General features: G+C 41.9%; 1 protein-coding gene across 1 annotated transcript in view; it reads left to right on the top strand.

Moving 5' to 3' along the window:
• The first annotated feature begins 3,386 nt into the window (after positions 1 to 3,386).
• The window catches only part of C9H12orf40 (chromosome 9 C12orf40 homolog), a 74,085-nt gene continuing 57,117 nt past the window's right edge, over positions 3,387 to 20,354 (top strand). The window contains exons 1-2 of the mRNA XM_033958872.1: positions 3,387 to 3,432; positions 13,955 to 13,994. Coding sequence (XP_033814763.1) covers positions 3,410 to 3,432; positions 13,955 to 13,994 — 63 coding nt within the window. The 5' untranslated portion in view covers positions 3,387 to 3,409. The remainder of the gene's footprint in view (positions 3,433 to 13,954; positions 13,995 to 20,354) is intronic.

Here is a 20,354-nt window from a genome sequence, read left to right as displayed (position 1 = left end):
AATTCTTAACTCTTCTGATATTCTTAGTGATGACTGTAGCTGCCGGTCCACCCCCCTCCAACGTCACTTATGTCTTCCAGAGCAGAGCCAGCAGATGCAATCATTGCAGGACCTTCCTGCACTTCAGCACGGCTGCTGACTGCTTCAGAATAAGTACGGCAGCTGTGCTGAGGTGCAGGTGCTGTTTAGAGCAGTGTGGGAGGTTCCTGACCCAGCCAGCTGTGCACCCCCCCAGAGCTGGCACCCGGGGCGGTCCGCACCCCTCACCCTGTCCGTGGTATGCCACTGTCCGGAGGTTGGGTAGCTGTCTTGGACCCTACTGATCTGCGTTCAAGATCAGCTTGAATCAAGTAAACATAAATTTTCCTGTCATAGCTCTGGGGTAAAACGCAGACCTCTCTTAGCTGAAGTGTTTCCTCAAATTAATTATTATTAATAAGACTATCAGCATAGATCCATGGGGTCAGAAACAGCATAGATCCATGAGGTCAGAAACATCGGTGGAATGAGGGGCTAAAACGTGGACCTGCAGACATGAAATCTGAAACCTCAGTTGTCAATAATTGAAGATTTTTAAGGATGTGCAGTTGAGGTCCGTGAGGTCCATGTTTTACCGCTTCCCCATATAATCTAATCTAATCTAAACCTTAAGTTTATATACCGCATCATCTCCATGAGAATGGAGCTCAACACGGTTTACAAGAACTTAAAATAGTGGGTAGAGAAGAAGAAAAAGGATTACATGAACTTATGTGTAGAAGGGGGGAGAGAAAGGGGGGAAGGATAGAGCTACAATTTGCTGAAAAGCCAGGTTTTCAGTTGTTTGCGGAATAACTGAAGGGAGCTCAGGTTCCGCAGTGGGGTGGTGAGGTCGTTCCAAAGACCTGTGATTTTGAAGAGAAGGGATTTTCCCAGTTTGCCTGAATAGTGGATGCCGCGTGGAGAGGGGAAGGCTAGTTTAAGCCTTTGGGCAGTTCTGGAGGAGTCGGGACTGGAGGAGTTTTAGGGGGATCAAAAACTTTAATAAAGATGACCTACACAGATTTAATAGGACATCAGGCTGCCCAGTGGTATAAATTGATTTCTGGATTTTTAAATAAAAAACCAAAAAATAGTCTTAGAGATATTTGGAGTATCGAGTTAAAACAGCATATTTCTGTTTCTCGTTGGCCACGAATCTGGACTTGGAGATTAAGATGTACAATGTCAGCATCTATGAGACAAACATGGTTGTTTTTATTACATAGAATTTTTTGGACTCCAGTTAGGTTGAATAAAGTAGATAGTTCTAAATCTAATAGATGTTGGCATTGTCATATTGATATTGGGACTTTGGATCATCTTTTATTTTTTTGTCCATTGATACTTGGCTTTTGGAAGTCGATTTGGGGGCAAATTAATAATATTCTTCAATCCTCTATTCCTTTGACATATGAAGCAATAATTTTTGGAACGATTCTGCATGATAAACCCACTTTGGATAGAAATAATAGTCGCCTTTTCATGATCTTATCAGGAATAGGGGTTCAAATGATCACATCTAATTGGAAAAATCATGATAGGATTAATTTTAGTTTTTGGTGGGCAACTATATGTGCAACATATAAATATGAAAAGATTATGGCAGAGCGTTTAGGGTTTGTTAAATCCTTTAAGGGGATTTGGGGTCCATTAACTAATTTTGTCACATTGTAATTAAAGTGATTTCTTTTTCTTCATGTTAGATTCCTTTGCACATCCAGGGTGGGGGGGTGTATTATTTATTTAGAGGTATAAATTTCATAATATTCTATAATATTGATGAGTATAATATAATATCATTACTGTTATAGGTTAAGAAGGGATTTAAAATTTTTATTGTAATATTTCTGATGTTAATAGTGTATTTTCATATAGTTGTTTGTTTGTTTTTTTCGAGTTTTCAAATGTATACATTGTCAAGTTCAAAATATCAATAAAGAAATTAAAAAAAAGATGACCTACTAAAATCAGCTGTTTGGGTTTTGGAGGAAAAACAGCAAAACAATTAGCATGGATTAAAGTACTGTAATCACAATGCTTTCCCTGGCTTTTACAAAGCTGCGGTAGAGGTTTCTACTGGGGCGGGTGAAGAAAATGCTCTGACACAGGGCAGGATTAACTCTTTGTTGGACCCTAGGCAAACAGGTTTGTTAGGGCCCTTCATCGTAATTAAAAATATAAAGTTCCCTCAAATGGAGCCTTGAATGATTCTGACTACAGATGAAAACTGGCAGGGGAAGAAACAGCAGATAAGAGTCCCTGCTCGCTGGCTCCTCCTGCTGACTAGAAGGCAGTACCTAGGGAGTGAGGAAGAATAGACAGACCTCTGTGATGAGCAATGGCTCTGTGCCCTCCCAATTCTCTTCTCAGTGGCAGCAGGGCAAAACTCTACTTTGACTTACACGTTTGAGAGGGCTCCTCCTAAATATTTGGGCCCTAGGCCCATGCCTACTTTGTCTATGCTTTAATCCTGCCCTGCTCCAACCCTCATAGACCCCCTTCATTTACAAAGCTACGCTAGCATTTTTAGTGCCAACCATGGCAGTAAGAACTCTGATGCTCATAGAAATTGTAGCTGGCGCTAAAAATGCTAAAGGAGGGCCAGAATTCCTGTGAACATCAGAGCATTTACCTTGCTGGCCCGCAGAAGAAACCTCTACCGTGGCTTTGTAAAAGGAGCCCAAAATATTTGTAAAAATGTATAAAAATATTAATATTTCCAAAGTTTGTTATAGTTGCTTTTATTGTCCTTTCTTCTGTATACTATCCATTGATGTAGGAATGCAAAATTTGCTGTTTATTTTCTCAGTATTTGTATTCATTGTTATGTAATGAAATACACAGAAAATCAACCGGTGATTCTACCAAATATAACATGTTTTCAGCAAATCTTGCAAGTGTACCCCAAATGTTATAAAATGGGATAAAATATTTCTAAGGCTTCAGTATTGCGGCTTTAATTAATGCCACCCAGATCTCCCATTTGTTTGTAATGTTAAATGCAAATAAAAGGATTTAGCAGGTCTGCTAAATAGGAGACATGTTAACCGCTCTGCATATGATTTTCTTAGTGTAATATTTAGAGTATCATTATAGGCCTTTTGGAAAACACTTAAATTATTCTTTGTAATTTTGTTGCTGGTGTTGTTTTCGCTTTATTGTTATTTTATTTAATGTGACCATGCTGTGGAAACGGCCAGGCTGGCTGAAAGGGATAGGATGAGGGGAACTTAGCTTACAGGGGAAGGAGAAAGATTAGGCGGCAGTTCGCCTGTCAGCGCAGTTATTTCTTGCCGCCAAGAAGAGTTCGAATTCTCGCGCTGGGTCTGTTGAGGGCGCGCTGAGAAAGAGCGGGAATTCGGCGATTACAGGCTTAGAGCCCAAGAAAATGAACTGGGTAGGAGGCTCTAGGTAATAAGAATCGGAGAAGACTTCTTTTAGAAGCAGTTGATCTTTGACACTTACTGCGCTAATTTTGTAGACATCACCTTAAGAGATATCTAGGTTTTGGAGGCCTGCCTGAACAACGTCTCCCTTTCATGCCGTTGACAATAAATAGCCCAACTGGTGAAAACGCAGTGAAATTATTGAAAAAAATCACATACTAAATGAAAACATGTCATTTCTCATTACATGTCTGAAAAAGTTCAACAATATTTATTAGATAGGAGTCAACTGCTATATCATGTTGGATAACTGTTAGCTAGTGAACATATAAATAAATGTATTAATTTTTCTAATTATATATGTGCATTTTAAATGGTTTCACATTTCACCAGTTGGACTGATGAGAAACTGTGGAAGGCATGTTGTGTGTTGTTAACAATAATATGCTACTCCTGGCAGAATTCTACACAATTTGACTCTTTCTGACCTAGTGTTTGTCAAATAGTTTCTGACTCTTTCTGACCTAGTGTTTGTCAAATAATATCCCTGAACGTAATTCAGTAATTAGAATTCTACGCAAAGCAGAATTGCACAGTCAGGAAGAATTCTTGCTTTCCTGCACAGAATCTTGGATGGTGTCAGCTATGGGCAGTGGTGTAGTGAGGGTAGGAGGCGCCTGGGACAGTGGTGCCTCCCTGCCCCCTCCTCTCTGCCCATGCACCTCACACCCCACGCCACACACGAGACATCCCGTACCTCTTTAAATCTTCACTAGTGCAAGCAGCTCCAGCCTGCTGCTTGCACCGGCATTGTTTTTCCCTTTGATGTCGCTTCCTGGTCCCGTGAAGTGATTTTGGAGGGGAACGAGGCCAGTGCAAGCAGCAGGCTGGAGAAGTTGCTCACACTGGCGAAGATTTAAAGAGGTACCGGGGGTGTGTGGGTGGGAAGGGAGGGCAAAAGTGTGGTGTGTGGGGATGAAGAGGTGCCAGCGCCCCCACCAAGATGATGTCTGGGGCAGTAGGCCTCCCCTTACTACGCCCCCAGCTATTGGATCACATTATTGATAGTGATTCTCATATGCTGCCTGCTGCTAACCCAGAAGTTTCTCCTTGGCTATGGGGAGGCTTCCGGGTTAGCGGCAGGTAGCATGTGAGAATCACTACCAATAATATGATCCAATAGCTGGGAGTGTAGTTAGCGGCAGGCAGAATCATGACCCGATGAAGCAAGCCTTACAAGAAGAGTTCAGGGGATGAGAAAAAGGAAAGTTGATGGCAAGGGGAGAGGAGGGGTGAGAGGAAGGAAATTGCTGACCTGCTGTTAGTGATCTGTAACCTGTCACTAAAATCGTCTGTAGTACCAGAAGAATGGAGGGTGGCCAATGTTATGCCGATTTTTAAAACGGGCTTGGGGGAGATCTGGGAAATTACAGACTGGTAAGCCTGACTTCAATGCCGGGAAAATGGTGGAAACAATTATAAAAAATAAAATTGTGGAACACGTAGACAAACATGATTTAATGAAACAGTCAGCATGGGTTCAGCCAAGGGAGATCTTGCCTCACCAATTTATGGTTTATGGTAAATTTAGTTATATCCCCCCTTTAACAAGTTGGGTTACAATACCACATTCACAATAAGCATTACAAACAGCCATAAGACACACATGTATAAATTTCATCAACATATCTTACAAATTACCAAGTAAAAATGCTCAGCACCCATGCTTCATTTCGCAAAAAATAAGTCTCTTCAAAAGCCTCTTAAAATCAATCACATCCTTATGCTTTCTAATGTACGTACAACAGAATAGCATTCCATGCTTCTGGACCAGCACAAGAAAAAGCTCCCATTCTTGTGACTTTCAACCATGCCTGCTGTATAGTAGTCAAAGTGAAAAGGAGGACACAAATTTCCAAAAAGGAAAGCGTGAAAAATATACTCAAGAAAATAAACAAAAAACTCGCTTATGTAAATCACGATAACAAATTCAAAATGTATTTTCTTATAGCAAAGTCTATATCATACTTTCATATGGGAATAGGTTGTGCTCAGAGACATGGAGGAAAAAGGGGATGCTGTTCCCAAAAAACCTCACCACCCAATCATTGCAGAACTTCCACTGTGCCGAAGTATAACACTGTACGTTAGCATCAAAAACTATTAAACAGCACTTATCTTTTTATGTAAAGTTCTTGGCCTCGACGTGTCACGTTTCATTATTTCTTCAGGAAGCCAAAACAGTGTAGTCAAAAGACATAAAGTCTTCCATACAGGGTGTCAGTCTCTACTAGGTTTTCACCATAGCTTCTTACTTCTGCTTCACAATATGGTGGAAGTTCTGCAATGATTGGGTGGTGAGGTTTTTGGGGGACAGCGTCCCCTTTTTCCTCCATGTCTCTGAGCACAACCTATCCACATATGAAAGTATGATATAGATTTTGCTATAAGAAAATACCTTTTGAATTTGTTATCGTGATTTACATAAGCGAGTTTTTGTTTATTTTCTGCTGTATAGTAGTAACATATAACTTTCTAGCTTGAGCAGAGCGTAAACTACGTGATGGTACATACTCAGATATACAGTACAGTTGATCAAATATCTCGGAGCCATTACATGAAGGCAAAGGTAAGTTAGCAACAGCAGTTTATATCATATTCTAAAATCAATCTTCAACCAGTAAAGATTCACATAAAATTCAGACACATGGTCAAATTTCCCAATACCAAACAGAACGTGAATAATTGAGTTTTGTGTAACTTGTAGCACATGAATTGCACTCTTGGGAACTCCTAGCAGCACTAAATTGAAATAGTCCAAACTGGACAACACTACAGATTGTAGAGCGCGCTTAAAATTGGCACCACACAAATAAAATTTAAGATTGCTCAGCAATTGTAATTTAAAATAAATCTTCTTAACTATAGCAAGAATGTGAGGTTGAAAGGACAATCTCATCGGAAAGTTCAATAGTTGTCCCTACAATTTGTACAGACTCAGGGATATTGCTCAACACCCCATGAAACATTTAATTCTTTCTTAAGAAATGTTTACATATCAATGTCAAATCTTTTTTATTTATCTCTGGAAAAGAAAGTGATGTAATTGCAGATAAACAACAAAATTTTTTCTTGATTTACTCATGAAACAAAAGATATCCACAAAAATGTATATTCTAACTGAGGAATAAATTAGGACACCGCCATATATCTTCCCACTTAAAGTGGCTCAACTCACACACAGCATTTTGAAGGAGGTTTGTTCTACTTAAACCTCAGCCATTTAGTTTGGTGTGCTCATGGCTGCTGTGGTGAGAGTGAACACCATAGTGAGATCAAAAGAGCTATCTGAGGCCTTCAAAAAGAAGATTGTAGCAGCTTATATGTCTAGTAAGGGATTTAAAAAGATCTCAAATGAATTTGCCATTCCACAGTCCGGAAAATAGTGTACAAGTAGAGAACTTTCCAAACAACTGCCAACATGACCAGGTCTGGCTGTCCAAGAAAGTTGACCCCCAGAGCAGATCGCAAGATGCTAAAAGAAGTCTCCAAAAACCCTGGATTGTCATCACAGGACCTACAGCAGGCTCTTGCTACTGTTGATGTGAAAGTCCTTGCCTCTACAATTCGAAATAGACTGCACTAATTTAACTTGCATGGGAGGTGTGCAAGGAGGAAACCTTTGCTCTCTAAAAGAAACACCAAGGCCAGACTGAAGATTGCCAAAGAGAATGTAGACAAACACCAGGACTTCTGGAATAGTGTCTTATGGACAGATGAATCTAAAATTGAATTATTTGGACACCAGAAAAGATGACATGGGCTTGGCGTACACCAAATATAGCATTCCAGGAAAAGAACCTCATACCAACTGTGAAGCATGGAAGTGGAAGTGTCATGTTTTGGGGATGCTTTGCTGCAGCAGACCTGGCTAGCTCACCATCATAGAATCCACCATGAATTCTACCATGTATCAAAGGGTGCTTGAAGAACATGTGAGACCATCTGTACGAAAATTAAAGATGAAGTGGAACTGGACCCTGCAACACGACAATAACCCAAAACATACTAGTAAATCCACCAAGGACTGGCTGAAAACTATGAAATGGAGAGTCTTGGAGTGGCTGAGTCAAAGCCTTGATCTTAATCCCATTGAGATGTTGTAGGGTGATTTGAAATGGGCTGTACATGCAAGAAACCCCTCACAGCTGATGTCAGAGACTGGAAGATAGCTACAAAAAGTGTCTCACTGCCGTTATTTCAGTCAAAGGGGATAACACTAGCTATTAGGGTGTAAAGTGTCCTAATTTATTCCTCAGTTAGAATACACATTTTTTTGATATATTTTGTTTCATGAGTAAATCAAGGAAAATTTTTATTGTTTATCTGCAATTGCATCACTTTCTTTTTCAGACATAAATAAAAAAAGATTTGACATCGATATGTGAACATTTCTTATGAAAGACCTGAATATTTCATTGGGTGTCCTAATTTTTTTCACATGACTGTAGATTGATTTTTCACTCCATCAAAAATTACAAAGACTAGGGGATACTTGATGAAGTTACAGGGAAATGCTTTTAAAACCAATAGGAGGAAATATTTTTTCACTCAGAGAATAGTTAAGCTCTGGAATGCATTGCCTGAGGTTGTGGCTGGAGCCACAGTCCTTGACCAGGGGAATGCCGCTATGCATCTCCCAGTGGACAGTAATGATGACAGATGTCAGTCTATTTGACTGGGGAGCTCATTGCAAGGGATGTCCGCTGAAAGGGCGGTGGTCCCCATCAGATGAAGTGGTCGATCAACTGTTTGGAGCCGAGTGATATGATTAGCTCTGCGAGCCCTGGACAGTGCCCTGGAAAGAATGGCAGTCTGAGTCTTCTCAGACAATGCAAGTGCTATAGCCTATGTAAACAAGCAATGAGGCACCAGGAGTGCACCGCTGAGCTTGGAAGCTCACCTGCTCTTTTGGTTGGTGAAAGCCCATCTCTTGGCCATCTCAGCGGCTCATTTAGCCGGGGTAGAGAATATGCAAGCGGATTTCCTAAGTCATCAGACCTTGGATCCCGGGGAGTGGTCTCCCTCTCTGAAGGCCTTCGACAGCATAGTCAGGCGCTAGGGGCACCTGATGTTCGACCTCATGACCTCTGCCTCCAATAAAAAGGTGGCTCATTTCTTCAGCTGAAGATAAGAGCCTGGAAGCACTGGGCTGGACACTCTGGTCCAAGCCTGGCCTGCGGAAGAGCTCCTGTATGTGTTTTCCCCATGGCCAATGATAGGCAGAGTACTTTGACAGGTTAGAATACACTTAAGTCAAGTTTCAAGTTTTGTTTTGACTTGATGAATCGCTTATTTACTTTACTAAGCAATTTACAAATTTAAAAAAGGTATAAACATATACCAATTTGGTCATTAAATATAATGGGTTTAACTAACAGATACATAAGGTAAGAAGGGCAGAACTACAATTGTTTTTATTAGAATATAGGAGAAGACATGAATGTGAACCTGGTAGCTCCTGTTTGGCCAAGGTGACCGTGGTACACAGACTTAGTATGTCTGCAGCAGGACAAGGCTCTCAGGCTTCCTTATCTGAATCTTCTGTTACAGGGTCCCTTTGCCCTGGAGGATATGGAGCGTTTTGGTCTTACAGCATGGCTCTTGAGTACAAAGCCTTAAGGTGTAAATGCTATTCAACGGAAGTTATTGCCAAGCTTCTGAGATGTAAAAAGCAGTCCACATTAGTGGCCTATGTGAAAGCTTGGAAGTGTTTCTAGAATTTATACAAGCAAAAATGCTTGGACCCACTGGCTGCTGTGACAAATCCACTGCCCGCCTTGGCTTATGTCTTAGAGGAAAGTAGAAATAAAACACAGTCCCTGATCAGAAGAGCTGACCAGGTTAGCAGCATAGACCTGGAAGTGGCTGACTACCCCTCTGACAGTGAGACAGAGCAGGATGAATATGAGACTAGTATCACTAGGCAGGATGCTCCTTACCAAAAGAAAACTGCTCAAAACCTGCCAATGTTCTGGTTGTCAAAAGGGAACCTGTTTTATAAGGAAATCACAGTGTAGTGAACCCAGAAAGAGCCTTGCTCTGCTTCCGAGAGAGCAACGGTCCATTCCCCTCCCTAGAAGAAGGGGGTGGGGCAATGAGTTACTTAAGGAGAGAGCTCTGAATCAGGAAGGGAGGCTGGAAGGTGAAAGGAGGAGCTTTTCCACTGAACCATGGCGAGGGTAGGATGTTGAAATGGCTGAAGAGGAACCAGTCACTGAGAGCCTAGAGGTTGGAGAGCCTATGGCCACAGCTGAGCTTCTATTAAAGCTGAGACTGCCACAGGACTGTATGGAGGTGGGTCCTGGATAAGAAGGAGAAAGGAGCTCTGGCCGTTTGCAAGTGAGAACTCTGTTTGGTTTTTTTCCTTATAGAAAAGTGCTGTGCCTTTAATTAAGGAAATGAAAGAAGCATTCTAATTCCTGCATTGTCTTTCCTGGGACATTGTGCTGCTGGGACCCCCCACCCCCCTCCCTGTTTGCCTACTACTGCTAATCCTCCTACGTAGTGCTGGAGCCTAACAGTAAGGAAACACCTGGAAACAAAGGTTTCAGAATTTGGTGAAGTTTGCAAAGTGTTTTGAACTCTGTTACAAGGACATTGGTGTTTTTTTTGCTATTGCTGTTTAACAGCTGTGCTAACTCAGAAGCTCAAGGCTCCTGCAGTGCAAGACATTTTGGGTTCAAAGCTTTGTGGTTACTGTTTGTTCTTTTTCCTTGATTGTGATTGTTGAATTCACTTACCTGAATGAAGGTTGGGAGAACTTTTGAACTGAAAGGACTTTTAGCCCCATACCCTGGTGAAGAGAACTTTCTTCAGGGAGTCACAGAGCCCAGGGAAATTATAAAGTTTGTTTGCATTACCTTTGAATCACTGCCAAGAAGTTCTGACTTTTGTATTTTTTCCATTTTCTTTTCCCGCTTTATGGAGAGTGGTTATTCTAAGTATTGACCAGGGTTCAAATAAAAATTCAAATCTTATTGGACATTGTTTCCTTGAAGTCACATTTTCTTGCACTGCACAAAGATTGCTGGGTATACCAGAGGGCGCCTGGTTTGAACCTACAGAAGGGCCTCCCCATTTTCAGGGGGAGCCACGCCAGTCTTGGAGAAGCCACTGTTAGAGCCACCTGCAGATTTAGGCAGAAGCATAGCATGCAACACTGCACCAGTTTCAGTGGTGATGGATTTCATGGAGGAAGGTCTGAAGAAAGGCCTAGCGACTCATCCGGATGTTTCCAATTTTGAAGGAAGCCTTACGTCTTTGCCCTCCAGTGCACCATCCCTTTCCGTCTTGGAATCTTGATCTGGTTTTGCAGGCCTTTGCGAAGGCCCCATATGAACCTTTGGAAGAGGTGTCCTTGATAGATCTGACAATTAAGACAGTTTTCTTAGTGGCTGTAACATCAGCGAGAAGAATGCTGGAGCTACAGGCCCTGTCCTGCAGGGAGCCCATTCTTTGAATTTCAGAGGCTAGCGTCTCAATTTGAATGTTTCTTCCTTCCTACTGAAGGTAATGTCCGGCTTTCATGTAAACCAAGAGGTGCGCCTCCCAGCCTTAACTCCTATGGAAGTGAAGAAGGCAGATAAGTGTGTTGAAAATTCTGGATGTATGAAGAATTTTGCTTCATTATCTGGAGGTAACTAGCGAGTTCCACTTGTCTGATCACTCCTTCATCTTTACGAATATGGCACATCGGGGGAGACTGGCTTCTAAAATGACTATATCCAGATGGATTAGGATGACTGTATCTTCTGTTAAGGTTAGTCTTGGGGTAGTTTTGGGCCTATAGGAAAGTTAAGTTAAACTTGGCTTATATAGCTGTTCAGGCCTGAACTGTATTTTTTTAAGTGAATTAAGCTATCGGCATAATTGAAAAAACATTGTAAGAAGGAGCTGGATTTTTTTTAATTCTAGATGAGCTCATGGGACAGAAGAATCATTGAAGAAGGCCATTTAGGTCATGATCTGAGACAATCCTGCACACCCATGAAGGTGATCAGAGGGCAGGTCTGCTGAGACTCTCCTTTAATGAGCCTATCAGAGAATGGGTTGTATATGCTTAAGCTGACCTGGCCTTTGTATCATAGGACCAATTCCCATGACTTAATCCTCATCAAAGCTGGACCAATCATGAACTGCCGAGCTCCATTACTTCCAAGTTAGCTTGTCAACAGCCTATGACAGGACTTACCATTAATGGCTATGGAGACAAATCCTATTTAACAATGGGTTTCCTGGACATTAAGGAGAGGAGAACAAGAATGAGAATGAGGAGGAGAAGGAGATGGAAAATGAGACTGTGAGAGAGAACTGGTTGCTTCCAGCCCTGAAGAGGAACTGGAAAGATGTGCCATGGAGAGGAATGCTTTGCCGGGGAGGGGGGGGGGGGCAATCTCTTCCTGGGCAGAGGTGAGAAATAGTGCTACAGTGAAATTCTGTTTTAAATCAGACTCTTTTTAGAGCAGTACTAGTCTGACAGTAACTAGTAAAGTTCAAGTTTATTAAGGGGTAAGCTAAAGTAAATATGTAGTATCAACTGGAAACATTAAATATACCATTTTACCAAGACGCAGAGATTGTTAAGTTTCTATATATTTCTTTAATCTGACCTTAATTAAGATTGTTGATCTATGTTATTATTGATTTGAGTTAAATAAAGTCAGTTTTAAATTCCAACCCCCTCTCGTATATACATATAAAGCATAACACCGAGAAGTTATAAACAGATCCTGTTACAATTGGTGGAAGATGCGGGCATCAAGAAGGGTTAATTTTGAGAGGATCTGTTCTATAAATATTTTTTAGTGCTGTGTTTACAAAGTATTGATTAGTCCTTGGATTGGATGCAATATAGCAAACAGAAAAGACAACTGAACACATAAGCACAAGGTAGAGAGCACAATGTGATGGTTCAAATTGAAACCCAGTAAATCCCAAAAGCAAGAAAAGAATTGTGGAGGCCATAAATAGAGTGTTATGTAGAATATTTATGAACCATTTGGTAGGAATTCTTACGTAAAATTGTTCACAGATGGATATGAATCTTTGAGAGATTAGAAAGGATTAAATATGAACAATTCTTATTCCTCACTGGCAAAAAGGGAAGTTTGAGAACAGCGTGCTGGTTTGTTTTGTCTGGTTTACGCTTTATGAGTGAGAAACGTAGTGATTTGAAGCAATGTAAAGAGACACTGACTACTAGCATCCAAGAATTGACAGAGACAAAAGAGTTCTTATTCAGTTTAAATTGAAGGCTGCAATTCCCATTGGTACACACACAAGAATCCATTTCATAATATTGTTTGGGATATGTTTTAATATTAATCTTTATTATTTATAATATTGCATCAGGATAAGCTAGAACTGTAGTTACAAAATATGTGCAAGGTACAGATGTGCTGGAGTTTCTAAAGAATATCTGTTCAACTGACCTTAAGAAGTGGAAAGAAATCCAGTTAAGGACTGTTTTGAATGTGGAATCCTGAAGTGATTTACTACAACTTAGCTGTGTTTCCAGACCTGAACTAGTTCCCGATCAAAGAGAAGACTTGTTTCCTTGAGGTCCATCCATCATCCAAGTATTCCCAAATATGTCTAGGTGTGAACAAGGACTAAGAACTCTGCTTAGAAGGGACCCTTATTATGAACTCACTGGACTTTGATAATTTCATTTACCCTTATTGAAAATTTCCTAGGATATAGTGAAGATAGCATTGATAGAAGGGATATACTGTCATTTCTGCTACATAATTGCAGATATTAATTTAGTAGAATTGCTCTTGTATTTCCTTATATGCAGCTATGTTTTCTTCTTTGTTTTTTTCTCTCACTTCCATTTTGTCATTATGTTTATCTCTAAAGCATGATGTTTCCATGATTATAATTAATGTTTTAAATTTTATTAATAGAATTTTAGTCAAATGTTTGGGTCATCCAAGAGATATAGTAGTATTATATATCTTATACTTATCAATTAGTGATCTTATCTTGTATTATATTGCTATATCATCAATGTTTCCACATTTCGGATATAAAGTGGGGAGATGTTAAGGTTAGTCTTGGGGTAGCTTTGGGCCTAAAGGCTATAGGACTTGAGACTGGGGCTCTTGGGCTGCTCTGTCTTCTCTCCAGTAAGGTTACAAAAAAGAAAATTAAAAAGAGAAATTAAACAGTTATAGTAATGAAAAATTAGTATTCTGGATGTAGCATTGAGACAAGTATTCCAAAAAAGGCTGCTGTGGTTGATGGTGAATGCATGTGCTCTACTAAAGGGGGCATCTGCTGCTTTGGCAGATGCATACTGGAGTTTTCCAAAGAGCATCAGCAGGTTATAGTTATGAGTTCACTGTAAAAGATCAGTTTCTCTGTTGATAGGAGAGGATAACACCCACTTGTTCAGGATGGTACAGCCTGACTGAAGAAAAGGAAATTAATAGATATGATAAAATTTCATCATTTTATTGAGTGCATTTTTTTTTCTTTAGGACCAGGATTATGCTTAAACAGGAAAGGAGAAGACAAAAGGTAGTCAGTTTTGATATTATACATATTCAATTTCTCTCTGTGCTATGGATTTGCTTATTCAATTGATCATACCCTATGTGGTACAAAACCTTGTCTTCCACAACTAGATTTGTCACTATTATTTGTTTTTACAGTACTTTGTCATATATTCTATATTTGAGGTATTGCATAAAAATAAAAGTTTGTACATCAGTTTCAAGCTTTTATTTAACTTGCAATAACAAAGTAGACAGTTCTGTATATCAAGGATCTGTGCTAGATTTTCTTTTTTAAATGTATTGATAAGTGATCTGTAAAAGAACATAAATTGCCATATTTATTTGTATAATTTTAAATTATTATTACGCATAATCTAAACTAACTAATTCTGTCAGGAGTCCACATGTTAGGTATTCAGTCCAAACCCGCAAACCAGGTCTTACAGAAATGTGATACTCACAACTTTCAGCACCTCCCACATTGCCAGCGGAGTATAGTGCCCCCTTCAGTTTTTCGTTTTGAAAGCAAACTGTTCTGATGTGTTTCTGATCTGATCTGCTTTCTTTTTCTTTTTTTGTTGTTGAAAGTTCAGGGTTTTTTAGGGGGTGGCTTTGGTGCCCTGAGACACCTTATTTAGGGGATCTCTGCCTGGGAAAGGACGCAAGTTCTGTGAGGCCAGACTGCAGCTCTGCAGGATAATCCTGATGGACCTGTGGAGCCAGTCTGCTGGATCTTAATCAGAGGCTTTAATGCAAACTGAGGATACACTGTATAAGAACCCTTGGGGTATCAGGGTGCCGGCTACATATCTCTCGTCCCTGTCGTACTTCAAGGTTCCATGATGCATGGAAGGAGGGGAGTGGGAGCTTCGGGTTTAGCTCTTTCCATGTCTTCCAGGGCTAGGGAACAGTCCTATGTCCAGGAAATGGGGAGTAAATCCCTCCCAGCACCTGAAACTTGCGATGGCGAAAGCTCCAGTGAGTGGAATCCGTGGAACCCACTAAACCCACACCAGAGGTTTGTCAGGATTCAGTTATTGCCCCTATGCAAGAGTTCTCCCTGGAATTTGTCCATCTCATGTGGAGAGCATTTTTAACAGACCCAGGCCATGCTGTGCAGACAGTGTTTTCAGGGAGTGTTTTCACTTCCAGGAGCAAGTGCTCCAATTCTCAATGCCAGCAACCATTCAGAACCAGACTGGCTGAGTTGGAAAACAGATTCCATGCCTCTTTTATTCCAAGGCACTGGCTCAGTCCTGGATGACTCCGGTTCCATTTTTGACTCCATCAAGCAGGATGCCTCTGTGGCCCTCGATCAGGGTGATGACCCCTCCATACGCCATCTGCTTAAGTCGGTTTCAGTCCACGATCAAGGAATTGAAATTAGAAGTGCAGCCTTCCACTTCTTGGTGTACAGTCATGAGTCGCTCCAATACTCAGAACTCCTTTTTTCCAGCACATCTTGACATCACTGCTCTTTAAAGGTGGTAAAAGCTATGTCTAGGCTTTATCACATGGCCCTGGAGTTTCAGCAGCTGTGGACTTTGCGGTGGCTGAAGTCACTAAGCGCACAATCCTCCCTAGTGAAGGAGGAGTGATGCTAAAGGATGTGTGGGATCGCAATGTAAACATTTTCTTGAAGAAACAATTTGAAGTGCTTTCTTTGGGCATCAAGGCAGCAGCATCATTGTTTGCTGCATGGGCCTATGACACGAGTCTGCAATGGGTGCCCTCAGCAGAGGAGGATGTCTGCCCCCAGCTAGTGCTGGAAGGAATGGATTACGTGACGGATGCCTTTTATGACCTCATCAGGGTCCTTGGTCAAGTCTCGGCATATGCGGTCTGTGCTCACAAGATGCACTGGATCAGACAGTGGGACAGTGACTCCACTTCTAAAGCAACTTTAAGCAGGCTGCCCTTCAAAGGACCTGCTTTTTGGCAAGGGCCTAGATGAGCTCATAGCCAGTGTAGCAGATTGCTGCCCTAAGTCGCTTCCAGACAGCAGTCCTTGCTGTCCCCCTGGGGAGAAATCAAAGTAATTTTTATCCCTCCCGCCAGTTTCACCAAAATAACTCATGCTCCTCTCCCCAGAAATCTTTCCAAGGGTACAACCACACTGTAGCAATCCCAGATGCCAGCAGACCTTTGGGTCTCACATCAACCCTCCCTCCAAAACGTTCTAATGATGCCATGCTTGGAGCTGCACCTCCACGCTTTGGGAGGGCTGTTTTCGATATTTCCGAGAGAGTGAGAAAAGATTTCCTTGCACCAATGGTGCTGGACATTATATGAGAGGGTTACAAGATTGAGTTCTTTCTTCCCCCTCCAGATTTGTTTCTAGCTTCTCCAGCCAGGAGACTGGAAAAAGAGGCCAAGGTCCAAGCCACACTTCAATAGTACTTAGACATTCACACCAAAGAACCGGTCCCTGTTGACGATTCGGGTTTGGGCAAATACTCCTTATACTTCATTGTGCCAAAGGCAGGCACAGAGAATTAGAGGCCCATTTTGAATCTCAAGGCCATCATTGCATTTCTGAAGATTCTACATTTCCACATGGAAAAAGCCCATTTGGTCACTGCAGTGATGGCTCCAGGAGAATTCCTACCATTTCTGGATTTGACAAAGATATATCTGCATATACCCATCTTTCTGGGACACAAGAAATATTTGAAATTTCAGCTTCTCCAGGAGCATTTCCAGTTTGCAGCCCTTCCCTTTGGATTGGCAATAGCCCCTCGCACTTTCACCAAAGTCATGGTAGTGGTGGCAGCTCATCTCCGCAAAATGGTTGGTCCGAGAACATTCCTATCTGGATGATTGGCTCTTCAGAGCTCTATCCAAGCAGGAGTGCGATCAGGCAGTACAGAAAGTTGTGGCTCTGCTGCAAAAGTTGAGCTGGATAATCAACTTCAAGAAGAGCCATCTGGAACCAACTCAGAATTTGGAATATCTAGGAATTTAGTTCAAAACGGCCCAGGGTCATGTTTTTCTTCATGAGCCATGCAAACAGAAGCTCCAGAAACAAATCTTAGATCTCTTAGCACTTCTGACCCCCCTCCCCCCCTCAGCACTACCTTTAGGTGTTGGGTTCCATGGCAGCCTCCCTAGAGGTTGTTACCTGGGCCAGGGTGCATATGTGACATCTACAGGAGACTTCTATCTCAGTGGTCCCCTCAGAGGCATTATCTTTAGATGTTGCTCCCATAGACAGGGACAGCAAGAAACAGCTTATCTTGGTGGTTTCAGGTGAGCTCCTTGACAAGGGGCGTGTCTCTGAATTTTGGAGGTGACTCATGCCCAATGCTAGCCTTTTTGGCTGGGGAGCCCATTGCAGAGACCACGCCATCCAGGGCTAGTGGACACACCGTCAAAAGGGGTGGTCCATAAACTGTCTAGGACTATGAAGCCATTTGGCTAGTGTTAAAGACTCTAGAAAATTCCCTAGATGGAAGAGCAGTAAGAGTATTTTCCAATAACACAATGGCAGTAGCATATGTGAACAGGCAGGGGAGCACCAGAAGTGCTCCCTTGTATCTAGAAGCGCAGATGCTCTTCCGGTAGGCAAAAGTGCAGCTTCAGGCTCTCTCCACTGCCCATGTAGCTGGAGTAGAAAATGTTCAAGCTGACTTTCTCAGTTAGCAAGTCCTAGACCTAGGGGAATGGTCCCTCTCTCAAAAGGCGTTCCAGCTCATTGTGTATCATTGGGATATACCAGTGATGGATTTGATGGCTTTTGCCAAGAACTCAAAAGTCACATACTCCTTCAGTTGAAGTGTAGAGCCAGGAAGCTTAGGGATGGACATGTTAGTTCAGCCCTGGCCAAGCCAGGATCTCCTTTACTTCTTCCCACCTTGGTCCATGGTGGTTCGAGTCATCTGTAGGATCATGACTCATCCAGGTCTTGTGATTTTAGTGGACCTGGACTGGCCTTGCCATCCGTGGTATGCAGATCTTTTCCATCTTCAGCGGGACAGGGGCCTTAAGCTCCCTCTTCATTGTGGTCTTTTCAGTCAGGGACCAGTTCCCATGGAGAATCCCCAGAGTTTGGTTTTACAGCATGGCTCTTGAGCGCAAAGTCCTAGTTCAAAGAAGCTATTCAGACATAGTCACTAGCTAATAGCCCTCTACTATGATGGCTTATGCCAAGGCTTGGAAAGCCTTTCAACAGTAGTGTGAAAGAGACCAGGTGGAGCCACTCTGAACTTCAAGGTTCAAGTGGCAGGTCTCTCATGTTTCTGGGTGCACAATGGTTCATTCTCGCTTACAGTTCATCCGGACATAACCAGATTTCTAAGAGGCACACTCCATTTAAGACCCCCACTGCATCATCCTTTTCCAATATGGAGCCTCAACACAGTTTTGAAGGGTCTCATTGAGGCTCCATATGAGCCCTTGAAGGATTCTTCCTTATTGAACCTCATGGTCAAAACAGTATTCCTGGTGGAAATTGTCTCAGTGAGACATATTTTGGAATTACAAGCTTTGTCTTGTAGAGAGCCCTTTTTTGGGATCATAGAGACAGGTGTAACCCTCTGTGCTATTCTTTTCTTCTAAAAGTTGTTTTCGATTTCCACATCACCTAGGAGATTCATCTGCCTGCTTTTCAACCAACTGGGTCGGATAAGCAGGACAGGAAATTAAAGAAGCTGGATGTGCGAAGAGTTTTACTTCACTATTTAGAAAGGACCAATGTCTTTTTGTCTTTCTGACCATCTTTTTGTACTCACTAGTCAGTCCAGGGGTGGTAAGCCGTCATCCAAGACCTTTGTTTCCAAATGGATTTGCATGGCCATCTCATCAACATACAATGCCTGTGGAAAGCAACTGCTGGTTTCTCTCAGGGTGCACTCAACTAGGAATGTCAAAGCTTCATGGGCTGAGTCTTGGTCCGTCCCTCCAGCTGAAATTTGTAGGGCAGCTACTTGGTTTTCCCTTCACACCTTTATGAAGTTTTACAGAATGGATGCAGTGGCTTGAGAGGATGCCACCTTTGGGGCCTTGGTATTGTAGGCAGGCTCCTCTGTCCCACCTTAGACGTTGCCATTGCTTTGGTACATCATCTAACTTATGAACTCTTGAGGAGACGTAACAATTTAAGATTAGGTTCTTACCTTTGTTAATCTTCTTTCTGTTAATCTTCTCAGGAGTTCATATGGCCCGCCCTCTGTTTTCCTCAGTTACGCCTGCTTTACTGCCTTGGATATTTCTTACTTCCAAGCTTGAAATTCTTTTTCTACCAGCCAGATGACCTAGTACAAGATTGTCCTGTATATGTATATTTATTATTCAGCCTCTGGCTCCTTCTATATTAGTGCTTATACACAGCAAGTTAGTTATTATTGCTGCAATGTTTTGCGTATTTTTTACTAATTGTCCTTTTATAAGTCATAGAACAGAACTGTTCCTCTTCTTCATTGTGTTTTATTCCAGTGGTATGCAATGTTAGGCCATCAATTGGATGGCTAGTTTTAATATTAATGACCTCATTTTAATAGTAATGAGGTCATTTGCATGCTGGAATCAGAGAATATACTACTGCATGGAAAACCAAGCAGTGAGCCATTTTGATAATCGAGTCAGCAAATTCCGAAGGTCGCTAAACCAATTGGAGAGATTTGTACATCTAGCCCAGACACCCATGGGCAACTCCGGTCCTCGAGGGCTGGAATCCAATCGGGTTTTCAGGATTTCCCCAATGAATATGCATGAGACCTATTTGCATGCATTGCTTTCAATGCATATTCATTGGGGAAATCCTGAAAACCCGATTGGATTCCGGTCCTCGAGGACCGGAGTTGCCTATGTCTCTTCTAGCCCATAGTGGTTTAGTATGTGTGCTTGCTTCTATGCTCTGGGCTGCTGGAATATGTTTTCCCACTCAACACGTTAATCTCTGAGGTTTCAAACTGTGAACCTTGCTGGGCTTCTAGAGCTCAGGGTGAGCATCTGGAAAGAATCTAATGTAGATTCTACAAGCAGAAGGTGGCCATTGGCCTGGAATCTGTGAGTACCAGGAGAAGTACTCAGTGCAAGGGGGGATAGAGAAGCAATCATAGAAAACAGGAATACGCTTGGAGCCAGAGAGAGCAGAGCAGGGAAATGATCCATGTCTGTGGCCAATACAAATTGAAAATGAGTTAAATTTACCAGAGAAAGGAAGTCTCTCTCACCTGTAGAGGAAAAGTGGGAAGCAGTGAAGGAATGGGTGAGCTAAACCTGCATCAAATAGCAACTGGTTAGGGAAAAGTGCATTGGAGCTTGCTGGAGGTGTACAGTCAAGGGGAAATGAGAAGCAGAACAGACTAAAAAAAGATTTAGAGAGTAGAGCAGGAAGAGAACTATTAAACTCCCTACTCCCAAATATAAAGCATCAAATTAT

The sequence above is a fragment of the Geotrypetes seraphini genome, chromosome 9 (genome assembly GCF_902459505.1).
Source record: "Geotrypetes seraphini chromosome 9, aGeoSer1.1, whole genome shotgun sequence".
Taxonomy (NCBI): domain Eukaryota; kingdom Metazoa; phylum Chordata; class Amphibia; order Gymnophiona; family Dermophiidae; genus Geotrypetes; species Geotrypetes seraphini.
This window is presented reverse-complemented; position numbering and strand designations above follow the sequence as displayed.